This window comes from Engystomops pustulosus, chromosome 4 (assembly GCF_040894005.1).
Source record: "Engystomops pustulosus chromosome 4, aEngPut4.maternal, whole genome shotgun sequence".
Classification (NCBI taxonomy): Eukaryota; Metazoa; Chordata; class Amphibia; order Anura; family Leptodactylidae; genus Engystomops; species Engystomops pustulosus.
In genome coordinates this window covers 41,015,341-41,029,010 of record NC_092414.1, presented here as the reverse complement: position 1 = coordinate 41,029,010, position 13,670 = coordinate 41,015,341, and the positions used below count along the sequence as shown (strand labels likewise).

At 41.4% G+C, this 13,670-nt stretch overlaps 1 protein-coding gene across 1 annotated transcript in view; it reads right to left on the bottom strand.

Moving 5' to 3' along the window:
- Window positions 1–13,670, bottom strand: part of ANKHD1 (ankyrin repeat and KH domain containing 1) — a 66,093-nt gene that overhangs the window by 41,894 nt on the left and 10,529 nt on the right. Inside the window, exons 2-6 of the mRNA XM_072145778.1 lie at window positions 7,244–7,391; window positions 5,627–5,780; window positions 2,090–2,237; window positions 1,559–1,706; window positions 1,242–1,475 (exon numbers count right to left, since the gene is read on the bottom strand). Of these exons, the coding sequence (XP_072001879.1) occupies window positions 1,242–1,475; window positions 1,559–1,706; window positions 2,090–2,237; window positions 5,627–5,780; window positions 7,244–7,391 (832 nt within the window). The remainder of the gene's footprint in view (window positions 1–1,241; window positions 1,476–1,558; window positions 1,707–2,089; window positions 2,238–5,626; window positions 5,781–7,243; window positions 7,392–13,670) is intronic.

The window sequence follows — 13,670 nt, the reverse complement described above, 5'->3', positions numbered from 1 at the left end:
TAGTAAATGACCGTCAGGCAACCCCTCTGGAACGACCCATTACACATATGATGATAGACCTGAGGGCACTCATTGGACCCCACCATCTACCAATGTTGGAACACCACAATCATACTTGTGGGAACATTGATGCTTCACAGAAGATGTCCCAACCTGTTAAACATGCAAAGACAACACATGCTGCATTTACTACAGCATCCAAGGATCAATTTTTTTCCGGTCAAGATCATTAAAAGCACATAGCTGCCCCACTGTCAATAGTTATGATAATGCATAGAATAAGGACTTTTTGTGAAATTCACAAACTGAGCTGAGGGGTGGTGGACACTTATTTTAAGTACCAGTCAAAGGGGTTGGCCACCTTACCTCATGTTTTTTAGTAATATGTGTGAATGGGTGAGGTATGTTTTTGGTGCGGTTTTTAACCTCAACAGCTAGACCAGTGGTTCTCAACCTTTCTAATACAGTTCCTCATTCTGCAGTGACTCCAAACCATGTACAAGAAGCTACTATCATGCTGCCCCCAATTCTAGTTACCCCCCCCTGCTGCCCCCAATTCTAGACCCCAGTTCTAGTTTCTCTTCACTGTGAGCAGAGCAGCCCTGTTCTGAAGGAGGCTGTATAGAGAGGGGAAACCAGAGGGTCATGCGATGACATCACATGTCTTTCAGTTTCTCCTCTATACAGCAGCCGACAGGTCATCAAGGAGTATGTGATTACAGCATACGTCTTATTCCGTTTTTGCCGCAAAAGGTAGAATGGAATCGCGTCCCCTGTGTTTTGATCATTCAACCCCCGCCGGGGTCGAGACCCACAGGTTGAGAATTGCTGAGCTAGAGACATTACTGACCATAAAAGGTCTGTCCATGAACAATTGCCCTGCCAGGACCTTGATCATATATTCATGAATACTATCATAAAGTCCAACCAGAGCGATTGTTCATGAACAGACAGATCACATGACCCTCCGCCTGCAGCCATTTTATGGTCAGGAATGTCTAGTTGATTAGATAAAAGTCCGGAGGTTTCACTTTAGATATCAAGAAAGCGGTGCTGAACCTTTTAAAGATTAATATTGGTAAATTACGTAATATCCTGCTCCCCACCTTTACACATTGAAAAAAAAACATGAAGCAAAGTGGCCAACCCCTCTAAACTGCTGTCTGCGCGTTGTCTACAAAACTCCAATACAAGTAAAGTCAATGGGTATTTAAATAGGGATTTTTTTCATAATTACAAACCTTTATAGCACGCCAACGTCAGAGCACTCTCTTTAAACTCATTTGAGTGAGTATTAATGCCGGCTCCATTTTCCAGCAAAATTCTTGCAATCTCTACATGACCGGCACTGGCAGCTTCCATTAATGCCGTGTGTCCATCTTCATTATGGTCCTCTGTATTGGCACCTTCTTCTAATAAAACTTTAACAACATCAACAAATCCTTCAGCACACGCATAGGTTAAAGCCGTATTCCCTAAAAACGGAAAATGTCAAAATAAAAAAAAATAATAAATGAACTTTATGTCAAAACACAGACATAAGAGGAGAGAAACTCACCAGTTGAAGACCGTGCATTGACATCTGCAGAGTGTAGTAGGAGGACCTTAACAATATCCACAAATCCTCCACTAGCTGCTGCCATTAAAGGTGTGATATCACCTTTACTCCCTCGGTCTTCAACATTCGCATGCATTGCAAGCAACACCTAAAATAATCCAAAAAGTGTAGGAAACAAGAATCGGTCATATATATAGCACAATAGTAATTTTCTGATTTGAATACATTAAAATACAGATGAGAACAGAAAAAAAAAACAAAATTGGATTTTAAACTGGAATTTAATTGCGGTATAGTTTTATATTTACAGTGTCAGTTTGGGCACAACATCAAGATTATCTATTACTATTCCCCTACTTTACAGCAAGTAAGAAGAGGTGGACACTGTTGTAGTACCATATTGGGGCATATGGAAATTTTAGTTTTGGCTGGAGTGTCCCTTTAAAATTTGGTCCGCGTTCTTTTCTGTAGTTCATTTACTCTAGAGTTCCTTATTTTATGACCCAAGTTTTATTTTTTGCTCATACTCACTTGTACCAGTTCATAATATCCTGCTAAACAAGCCAAGCCAAGAAGACTCTCGCCTTCCTTAGAATGCTCATTCACGCTTCTACCTTGATTGAGGAGTTTCCGTACCACATTTACATCTCCATCTGAACAAGCTTCTGCCAAACTTCGACTGAAAACAAAACAAACATAAATAAAGAAGCACTAAATGAGAAAAAAATATCAAAGGACGTAAAAAAAAAAAAAAAGTTCAAATGCCTTACATTAATATAGCGAAAGTCTAAGACAATTACACCAACTTTAAAATGTTGAGAAGGGTAAGACAGTTAGTAAATAAATAAATTTATGTGGCTCTAGAATCTCATTAAGTAATACCAGCATAAGAAATCCCCAAGGGAAGCATATAAGGACATCTACCACCAGTTTATGGGTGGTAGACTATCCAATGTATGCTCGTTATCTCCAGGGGTTGATTGATGAGTTTTCAGCCATCTTCAGAGGGTCAGTTAGATCTTCAATTATTTTAAGCAAAACCAAGTGAGGTAAAAAAATAAAATAAAATAATAACAGAACAGGTTCAACCACTCCTGGTTTTATCGCAAAATAACTGAAGGAAATTACTGGAGACCCAAGAGTGAGGTGACACGAGGAGTTTACGTTGCATTTAGAAATGCCTTGCAAACGCTGGGCTTGGCCCATTGACGCATTCACGAGTTTTTGGCATTTTGCATGAAAATAACACAAAACAGTACTCATTAGTAATCAAAAGCGAAATGTAAATTGTGAAAGCACACTAACAGAAGTGTGAACTGCTCTCAATTATCTACTGACGAAAAGGAAATGGTTCTAGCACAGGTGGTAAAAAAAATAGAGGTAAAAAAATACCCAAAAGAACTAGAGAACACTAGTGCCGATAGCAAATATAAATTAAAAAAATTGGGTGAATTAGGTAGGGATCAGTAAAACTGTCATACATCTCAGCAAAGCAGAGATAGATTGAAAGAAGGGAGTCTACAATTTCAAAAATACCTTTACCTGAAACGTACAACTTTTCACCCAAGGAGAAATTAAACCATTCAGGTCGATTTAGGACCCTAAACCAACTAGAGGACCCGATTAGGGCCCCAAATCGATATGTATGGAGTACTGTAGGTGGATAAAATGTTGAGATAAGCCTAAAGGTGCTCAAGCAGTGAGGCCAAGGTGTACTACAGAGGCTTCACTAAGCACAACGCATGGGCGCCGGAGGCAACGAGAATAAAGATTTTTTTTTTTTTTTAAAAAAGCAGGAGTACAGTATTAAAAAAAAAAACTAAGAAAAAAAAAATCATACAGGGTTATTTGGGACTAATCCATCCACAGCTCTTGGTCCATCTGGACTGGTGGTTTAGTGTACCAAATCGACATGACAGGTTCCCTTTAACCCCTTAAGGACGCAGCCTGTTTGCAGGTTAAGGCTCGCAACTTTTTTTTTAAATTTGACCAGTGTCTCTTCCTGTGGTAATAACTTTTGAACACTGTTACTTATCAAAGCGATTCTGAGATTGTTTTTCCCCACATGTTGTACTTCATTTTAGTGGTAAATTTTGGCTGATAAGTTGTGTTTATTTACAAAAAAAAAGAAAAAAAAATGATGAATTTTTAGAAAAATTTGCCATTTTCGAAATTCAAAATCACCACGTTTTCAGGCAGATCGATTTACCACCTAAATAACTTGCAGAATAACATTTCCCATTTGTCTCCTTTACATTTTCATAATTTTTGAAATGTTTGGATAATTTATTTTGACATCACGCGACCTACAAATCGAATAGTGATTTTCCGTATTTTCGGAATTGACTATTTTGGGGATAAATACTGTTTGAAATCAAATTTTACATATTTAGCAACAAAACCACCTATATAACCAACCCATTTTCAAATCTGCACCCCTCACACTATCAGAAACAGCATTTACAAAGATTGTTAACCACTTGAGATCTTCATAGTAATTGAATCAAAATGGCGGTGAAATTTAGAATGGTCAAATTTTGTCGGTTATACGTTCATTTAGCCCTAAAATTGACACATTTCCAAAAGATAAAAAAGAGAAAACTCCCCATAAAATTTGTTCTACAATTTCTCCTGAGTGCAGCGACCCCCCACATGTGGCCGTTACTTGTGTTATGGGGGCACAGCGAGGCGCAGAAGGGAAGGAGCACCCTGCAGCTGCCAGGATTTTAGTTTTCTGGTTGCCCCCTTTTGAAGGCTATAAAATTTTCGCTTTTCCGTTATTTGGGCCATGTGACGGCATTTTTTTTGCGGGACGAGATGCTTTTTCCAGTGTTACCATTTTGGGGTTGGTATCACCTATTGTTGAAAATTTTTGAACTTTTTTTGAGGTCATGAGTAGAAAAGCACCAATTCTGTACTGGATTTTTTACTTTTTTTTTTTCGTGTTCACCGTATAGCCTAATAATCCTGTTATCTTTATTCTATGGGTCGATACGATTACGGGGATACCAGACATGAATATTTTTTCTTATGTTTTACTAAATTTGCCAAATAAAACCCTAATGTGGGGAAAAATCTATCATTTTTGCATCGCTGTCTTCCAAGTGGCATAACATTGTTACGTTTTTGGCTACAGAGCTGGTTGATGGCTTGTTTTTTGTGGGACATGTTGTTCTTTGCAACAATATCATTCTGGAGTACATATGTTTTGTTGATCACTTTTTATTGCATTTTTAGTGGGATATAATAGGTAAAAATCATAATTTTTGGCGGGTTTTTGATGTTTTTTTTTACGGCGTTCATCATATGGGTTCAATAGTTATTTAGTTTTATTCTATGGATTGTTACGGACACGGTGATACTATATATGTGGGGTTTGTGTTATGATTTAGACTTTTTTGAGCGTTATATGTCTCTTTATATGTTTTGGGGCTTATGGGCATTTTTAGTGATTTATAAAGTAATTTTTTATTGAAAAACATTATTTTGTACATTTTTTACTTGATCCACCATGGGATATGAACAAGCAATCATCTGATTGCTTGTTCTTGATAATACTCTGCAATACTAAGATGCAGATGCATAGGAAGACACTTTGCCTTTAAGATGACGTCACAGACGCCATCTTAAAAGGTAAAATCTCCAGGCTTCTCTGGGGTCCCGATCGGACCCCAGAGGAGCCAAAACAGCGATCGCCCCCCCCGATCCCCGGGGGGGGGGGGGTAGATCGTGGGGTAAAGACCCCCAGAAGGCATGTTAAATGCCGCGTCTAACGATGCCGGTTCGGCTGCTATACAGCGCTGAACCGGCATCGGCTCTGCGCAGTAGCTGTACTGCGCTGAGCGCTAATCGCGGGACTCAGCGCAGTACAGCTACGGCGCAGAGCGCTAAGGGGTTAAATCATTAGCCACACACAATTTATCAATACCCAATGGTTTTAAAATCAATGAACTCTTTAGTCATGGATATACTAATTGAAGGGCCCATTGGTATGTATTAAAATCAGCAGGATTTCATTTAAAACCTTTATAGCAATATTAATGAATGACAAATGGCATGAACACATACTTGTCAACCTGTCCTGTATGAAAATTGTCTGCCCTCATCCGAGTCAGAGCAGCAGCCGCTTCATCCAAAGCACAGCTAACAGATGAGGTCAGTCTCTGGAGCACTTCAGGATCCGCAAAGGCTTTCCCATCTGCAGTGGACAGCTTACCAATTCCTATATTACACATTGATATCAAGTAAATAAAAAGTAAACATTCAGTAAAAATGTCATACAAAACAGTATCAGTATCTATTTATAAATATTATAATATTTGCATGTGTACATGAAAGTTCTGATAATACAAAAAGCACAACATTACTTTTATATGTACCTGGTCGCTTCTGGTTTCGGCTCAAAATAATAAACATTAATTATACATTAACTCTTTCAAGTCTCCAAACCTGGCCAATTGTTTTGAACAACACCAAATGCACACAAACACCTCTCCATCCCCCCCCCCCCCCGCCCAAGCCACTAAAAGCATTTTTAGCAAATTCCCCTGAGGCCAGCGGCACATGTGGCATTTTGAACACGTTTTTGTGCAGTTTTTAAGCAGTCCGTTAAAAAATGCACACTTTTTCATTTATTTTATTTGTTTTGGGAGTTACAAAATGTTGTAACAAAAAAAAAACAAAAAAAAAAACCTTTTACATTTTTAAATTAACTGTACGTGACCATTATAAATGAATGTTCCAGCTGGTGACGGTCATTTTGATATATAATATGTATAATCTCAGGCCAAATGGGCTACTATAGCAATGTATTTTTTTTTAGTAGATTTTATTTTAATTTTTGGGGTGGAAATATTCATGAATTTCTATATATTGACTAACATTTCTTATGCATTTGTGTTTTTCATTTTATATGTCCAATGAGGTCATAAAAGATCCCTGGGGATTCTGCCAGCTCCTGTATTCTCTGCATAGCACTGCCTCAGCACTATGCTGCTCCTGCCTTCTACCTATGGTCTCTGGCTGACTATAATTGGCTGCTGTAGACTCGAGACCTGCAGCAGGCACCGTCAAAAGACATTGGGTGGTTAGGTTCAAGATGAAAGGGGTTTAACATTAATATTTACCCCCTCTTTCAAGTAGCTTTTAAAAAAAAAAAACAAAAAAAAAAAAAACATTTTTATAAAGTAAAAAAAAAATAAAAAATTGTGTGGACCACTATTAAAAATCGACAAAAAGGGGTTGTCAAGGTTCAAAACAAAAACACAACCAGCTAGGAGGAGATAAGAAAAAGAGCTTATACTTCCCATCACCGGCGCTCCTGTTGTCCTGCGGTCTGTCAGTGCCATGCCTCTGTATCCACAGACAGGCAGACATGCTCCGTTCTGCCAACTTCGTGTTGTCGGCTACAGCATTGAATCTAATGCCATGTCTGGAGCATGGCAGTGATTTGGTCGGCATGTCCTGCCTCTAAATACAAACAGAGGCACGGCAATGGCGGGAGGCCATGCTGGACAAGGTGAGCGATAAGAAAAGGATAGTACAAGCTCTTGTTTTCTTATAACCAGTCGGGAAGGAGGGGGGTTATGTTTTTGTTAAAATTTGTACCACACCATTGGTGAGAGGTGATGCTGAGATGCTATAGCCTGGATATCATGGTCTACAAGAACGCATTATTAGACCCACCTGCTGCTTCTAGTACAGCTTCTAGACGCGCTTGTGTTGCAGGGTCAACTGTCCGCAGATCTGCCACTTCTGCAGCAGTAGATAAAAAAAGTTCTGATACAGTCTTCAGCACTGAATTGTCCTCTTGGTCCAAAATGAAGGATTCTACCTATAGAGGAGGAAGACAAATAAGGTCATCATCAAAGCTTATTTTTGACCTATTCAACAGACCCATTTGATCCCGTGGACAGAACACATTGCACAGGACATTCCTTGCTTCATATAATATAAAATATATATAATTTAGAGCAGGGGTAGGGAACCTATGGCTCGGGAGCCAGATATGGCTCTCTTGTTGGCTGCATCTGGCTCTCAGACAGATCTTTAATAAATAGTGAGGGCTGTGTGTCTTTGACTGATCACTGGACACAGGCAGCGATGTTACCTCTGCCTATGTCCTTTGTACGTCCTAGGCGCCATCGCCACCATCATCTAAGCCTGGGTCAAAGAGAAGAGCATGGTAGTGATGAGGAACTGGCTGCAGGGAGCGCTGGTAAGTGCATTTTTTTTTTTGCTGTGACTACCTATCTACTTGGGGGCATGTGCTGTGGCTACCTATCTACTTGGGGCATGTGCTGTGGCTACCTATCTACTTGGGGGCATGTGCTGTGACTACCTATCTACTGGGAGGCATGTGATGGGGCTACCTATCTACTGGGGGCATGTGCTGTGGCAACCTATCTACTGGGGGCATGTGCTGTGGCTACCTATATACTGGAGGACATGTGTTTTGGTTACCTATATACTGGAGGACATGTGCTTTGGCTACCTATCTATTTGGGGGCATGTGCTGTGGCTACCTATCTACTGGGAGTATGTGCTGTGGCTACCTATCTACTGGGGGCATGTGCTGGGACTACCTCTATACTGGGAAGCATGTGCTGTGGCTACCTATTTACTGGGGGGCATGTGCTGTGGCTACCTATTTACTTGGGGGCATGTGCTATGGCTACCTATTTACTGGGAGTATGTGCTGTATCTACCTATATACTGGGGGTATGTGCTGGGGCTACCTATCTGCTAGGATGCATGTGCTGGGACTACCTATCTACTGGGAGGCATGTGGTGGGTGTCAGGATTTGGAGTAGTGAACCCCCTGGACCACCGCGGATGATGATGTAAGCAGACACCTGGGACCGGAATTTAAGTGGCACCCAGTCTTCACCAGAGCCCGCTGCAAAGCAGGATGGTCCCGCTACAGCGTGGTGCCACCAGGTCGTTCCATAGGCGCGTCTTGTCCATGGTGGTAGCCAAGGTCGAGGTGCAGGATCACTAGGCAGTCTCGTGGTCAGGAACAGGTAGACGGTCAAGGCAGGCAGCAATGATGCAAGGTCGGGGACGGAGCAAGACGTCAGGGCTGGCAGTTAAGGAGCAGAATCAGGAGCACTGTGGAAAGCTTCCTCATAGCACTAAGTTCCGTCAGGGAATCCTGGGAGCCGCCGGTCTTTATAGGAACCCAGGAAGTGAGCAGCGGCAATCAGCAGCACGCTGGCCCTTCAAATCCGTGATTGCCGGCACGTGCGCACTGGCCAGCCCGGACGTGTAGGAACGTGGAGAGGTGAGTGAGCTCGGAAAGGGGCGCCGCCACGGAGAGGGGCACGGGTGTGTCTGTGATTCGAGAAGTAGTTCGCAGGGGCACCCGTGACACAGGGATTACCTATCTACTGGGGGGCATGTGCATATTGTACGGCTCTTACGGAATAACATTTTAAAATATGTGGCATTCATGGCTCTCTCGACCAAAAAGGTTCCTGACCCCTGATTTAGAGTAATCATTTGAGTGTAAAATAGCAACTGGTGGCAAAAAGGCAGGACTCACTGCACGTGACTTACAGATGACCCATAGTTAAAGACAGACCCCTCTGCGGATGTTACTATAGTCCCAGACTGCAATAATCAGCTGTAAAGTGTCTAATGAAGCTTTATTGATAATCCTTGGTCCAATTACAGCAAAAAAAATTTAAAACTCCAATAGTCACTGGGGCAAAGAAAAATTTTGTCTGGACCTACCATTATAAAATATACAGTTTCAACTTACATACAAATTCAACTTAAGAACAAAACTACAGAACCTATCTTGTATGTAACCAGGGGACTACCTGTGTTATTTACATATGACAGGATTGGGGGGGGGGGGGGGAGGGGCGGGGGGGGGGGGGAGGGGTATTTTTTGTGGCCGGAGTTGCCACTACACGACAGCAACGTAGGGATGTCAACAGAGAAGCTGAGCCCCATTTTTGAAATGATCTTTAACCCCTTAACGCTCTGCGCCGTAGCTCTACGGCGCAGAGGTGTAAGGAGTGTATGAAGAGGGCTCACGGGCTGAGTCCTCTTCATACAAAGGTGGGGGTTTTTGCATATTGCACAAAACCCCCACCGCTAATAACCGCGGTCGGTGCTTGCACCGATCGCGGCTATTAACCCCTTCAACGCCGCCGGCAAAGTCGCCGGCGGCGTTTAAAAGACGGCGGCGCGCGGGCGCCGCCATCTTTTTTCCGATCGCCACGCCCCCGAACGTCATCGGGGGGCGGCGATCGGTTGCCATGGTAGCCTCGTGTCTTCTTTTGACACGAGGCTATCTGGCAGCTGCAGATTCGTTACAATGAGCCAGTGGCTCATTGTAATGAATGTGCTGCAAAAATGCCATATATTGCAATACAGAAGTATTGCAGTATATGGTAGGAGCGATCTGACCATCTAGGGTTAATGTACCCTAGATGGTCTAAAAGATAGTGAAAAAAAAAATAAAAAAAAAAGTTTAAAAAATAAAAAAAATTAATAAAATATTAAAAGTTCAAATCACCCCCCTTTCCCTAGAACGGATATAAAACATAACAAACAGTAAAAATCACAGACATATTAGGTATCGCCGCGTCCCAAAATGCCCGATCTATCAAAATATAAAAACGGTTACAGGCGGCGGTGACCTCCGAGGCGGGAAATGGCGCCCAAATGTCCGAAATGCGACTTTTACACCTTTTTACATAACATAAAAAATGAAATAAAAAATGATCAAAATGTCGCACAGACCTCAAAATGGTAGCAATGAAAACGTCGCCTCATTTCGCAAAAAATGACCCCTCACACATCTCTGTGCGCCAAAGTATGAAAAAGTTATTAGCGTCAGAAGATGGCAAAAAAATTTTTTTCTTTTTTGTACACATTCGTTTAATTTTTGAAAATGTATTAAAACACAATAAAACCTATATAAATTTGGTATCACCGCGATCGCACCGAACCAAAGAATAAAGTAGGCGTGTTATTTGGAGCGAAGAGTGAAAGTCGTAAAAACTGAGCCCACAAGAACGTGACGCACGTGCGGTTTTTTTTCAATTTTTCCACATTTGGAATTTTTTTTCAGCTTCGCAGTACACGGCATGTTAAAATAAATAACATTACGGGAAAGTAAAATTTGTTACGCACAAAATAAGCCCTCACACAGGTCTGTACACGGAAAAATGAAAAAGTTATGGATTTTTGAAGTTGGAGAGCGAGAAAAGAGCCGGAAAACCCTCCGTCCTTAAGGGGTTAAACCAATTGTAAGCAGAATCTGAGGGCGTATTCACTTACAATCACTTTTTTAGCCTCAGATCATATCACGTTTCTAAAAGCCCAAACATTTTTTTTTTTAGCATCCAGCTAAAATGGCATTTTAAACATGATAATTTAATAGTTCCTCATCCCACATTTTGTGCACCAGGCGCGATTTCAGTTACTTTGGTGAACGATAGGATGACATCGCCAATCAAACCCTCTCAACATCACTTTGCTTGTTCTTCTATATACCTACCATATAGAGTCCTGCTGAACATGTCAAGTCTCCTATACATACGGACCAACTACAGAGGGCTGCTGTAATTGAGTGTGTATGATATGTTCACCCCTCCCCTCTCCATAGAAAGCCGAGTGACTGCTGCCGCAAACCTTCTGATTGTAGGACATGTCCCATATATTGAACGACACAGTGCGATGAGACCTGTTGCTGACAGTCCAATGAGCACTTCAATAACTGATGGCAGATAATTGGTGCTAGAGGCCGGGTAGCAGTGAGTGCAGCCAAAAAGTACTTGCCGCTCCCAGGTCATCTTCTGCCGCTGTGCTCTGGGTCCTGACCTCAACGTATACAACCAGAGTGCCTGCAGGAGATGACCCAGGACCCAAGTACTTTTAGCTGATCTCTACTGTAATGCTCCTGGATCCTCTCCTGCTACCAGCACAGTTCTGCTTCAGGTTCTCTACAGGAATATATCTTTGTTTGTACTGTGCATGTTAAAGTAAAACAAAATCAACCAGGGATGCTTCCTCATAGATCCAGCGTGATTGTGGTTATCATCCTATATTTGTTATCCATTATCTCCTGTATTTGCCATCTGTGGCCTTAAAATCAACTTTTCAGATTATGCTTATAAGCATGAAGGGCTCCTGGTGCCCTTACCAGAGATCTATGCTGCAGATTCACAGGCGGTTACACTGGGCAGGGAGCATTTCCTCCTTCCACTGTGAACTGAAATTTCCTCTACTGCTTTAAGATTACATCAGGTAGCGGGGAGGGAGGCAGTGTAAGCCTGTGAACACCCCAAGGCTAATTAGCATAATGTCAAGTGCCTATTTTTTTTATGGTACCATACATCACATTGAAACAGATCAAAAGCCTGCTCCTATCTATTCAACTCATCTACTGGTCCAGATATGCAGATGTGGTGAACAAAAAACACTAAAATCTGCAGGAAACATTCTGTGTTGCAGATTCTGAGGCAGGATTGTGTGGAACCCTCATTAAACTTAACATAGAATTGTAATTGGATCACAGGCAAAGGGATTAAAACTTCTGTACCGGTTATACAATGCTGGAAATGCATAGAATGGGTGGAGTCGTGCAGTTCTTTAAACTTAAAGCAAGTATGGCAAGTATGGCTTACTTTAAAGGTCCATATATATGTCACACCTTATTATACACTGCTTATAAAACTGGCTGAAGAAAAGCTTATTAAAGAGCTTGCACTGACTGATGTATGATGTAACCTCGAGATTACAGCAGAAGAGAATCTGAAGAAAAACATTAAAAACCACACATTGACCATTAACTTGAGCCCTGAACATCGCAAGAGCACGGCTGCAAAAGCTAAAGAGGGATTTGCCCAATTAAATAGCCGTTAACATTTGTGTTGACAAAACCCACAGTTAACCCCTTAAGGACCAGCCATTTTGTAGCTTAAGGCTCAGCCCCATTTTTTGTATTCTGACATGCGCTGCTTTATATGGTTATAACTTTTGAACACTGTTACTTATCAAAGCGATTCTGAGATTGTTTTTGCCCCACATGTTGTACTTCATTTTAGTGGTAAATTTTTGCTGATAAGTTTTGCGTTTATTTACAAAAAAAAAAAAAATTCAAAATTGAAAAATTTGCCATTTTCTAAATCACTGCAGCATTCAGGCAGATTTACCATCTAAATAAGTTGCTGAATAACATTTCCCATTTGTCTACTTTACATTTTCAGAATTTTTGAAATGTCTGGATAATTTATTTTGATGTCACACGGCCTACAAATCGAATATTGATTTTCAGAATTTACTATTTTGGGGATAAATACTGTTTTGAATGAAATTTAAACTACCCTATATACTCGTGTATAAGCAGAGTTTTTCAGCACAAAAATTTGGTTTATACATTAGTTAAAAAAAAAAAAAAAACAACACTTAATACTCACCGTGGTGCAGCTCCCGATCCTTTGTGTGGTTCCCAGAAGCTCATCTTCTCTCTTCTCTAGCCGGCAGAGTCGCATCCATGTTATCTCCCAGGCGGTGCACACTATGATGATATGATAGTGTGCGCCTGCAAGCAGATCACATGGACGCGACTCTGCCGGCTATTACAGCAAAGAGAAGAAAGAAAAGGAGCCGCACCGAGCATCGGGGATGAGCGAGTATTGCAGGAGGGCGAGTACAGGCATTCCCCGGGTTACATACAAGATAGGGTGCGGAGGTTTGTTCTTAAGTTGAATTCTTATGCAAGTCGAAACTGTATAGTTTATAATTGAAGTTCTAGACAATTTTTTTTCTCTTGCCCCAGTGACAATTGGAGTTTAAAAATTTTTGCTGTAATTAGACCAAGGATTATCAATAAAGCTTCATTACAGACACCTCATTGCAGCCTGGGACTATAGTAACATCCAGAGAGCTTCACCAGAGGTCACAGTGGGCAGAGGGGTCCATCTAACTATGGGTTGTCTGTAAGTAGGGGACCGCCTGTATTAAGTTTTTTTTGTTTGTTGGTTTTTTTATGTGCTTGGCATACAGGGGGCAGGCTGGCTGTATACTACATGGGGGCAGGCTGTATACTACACCCTCGGCTTATACTCAAGTCAATAGCTTCCCCAGTTTTTGG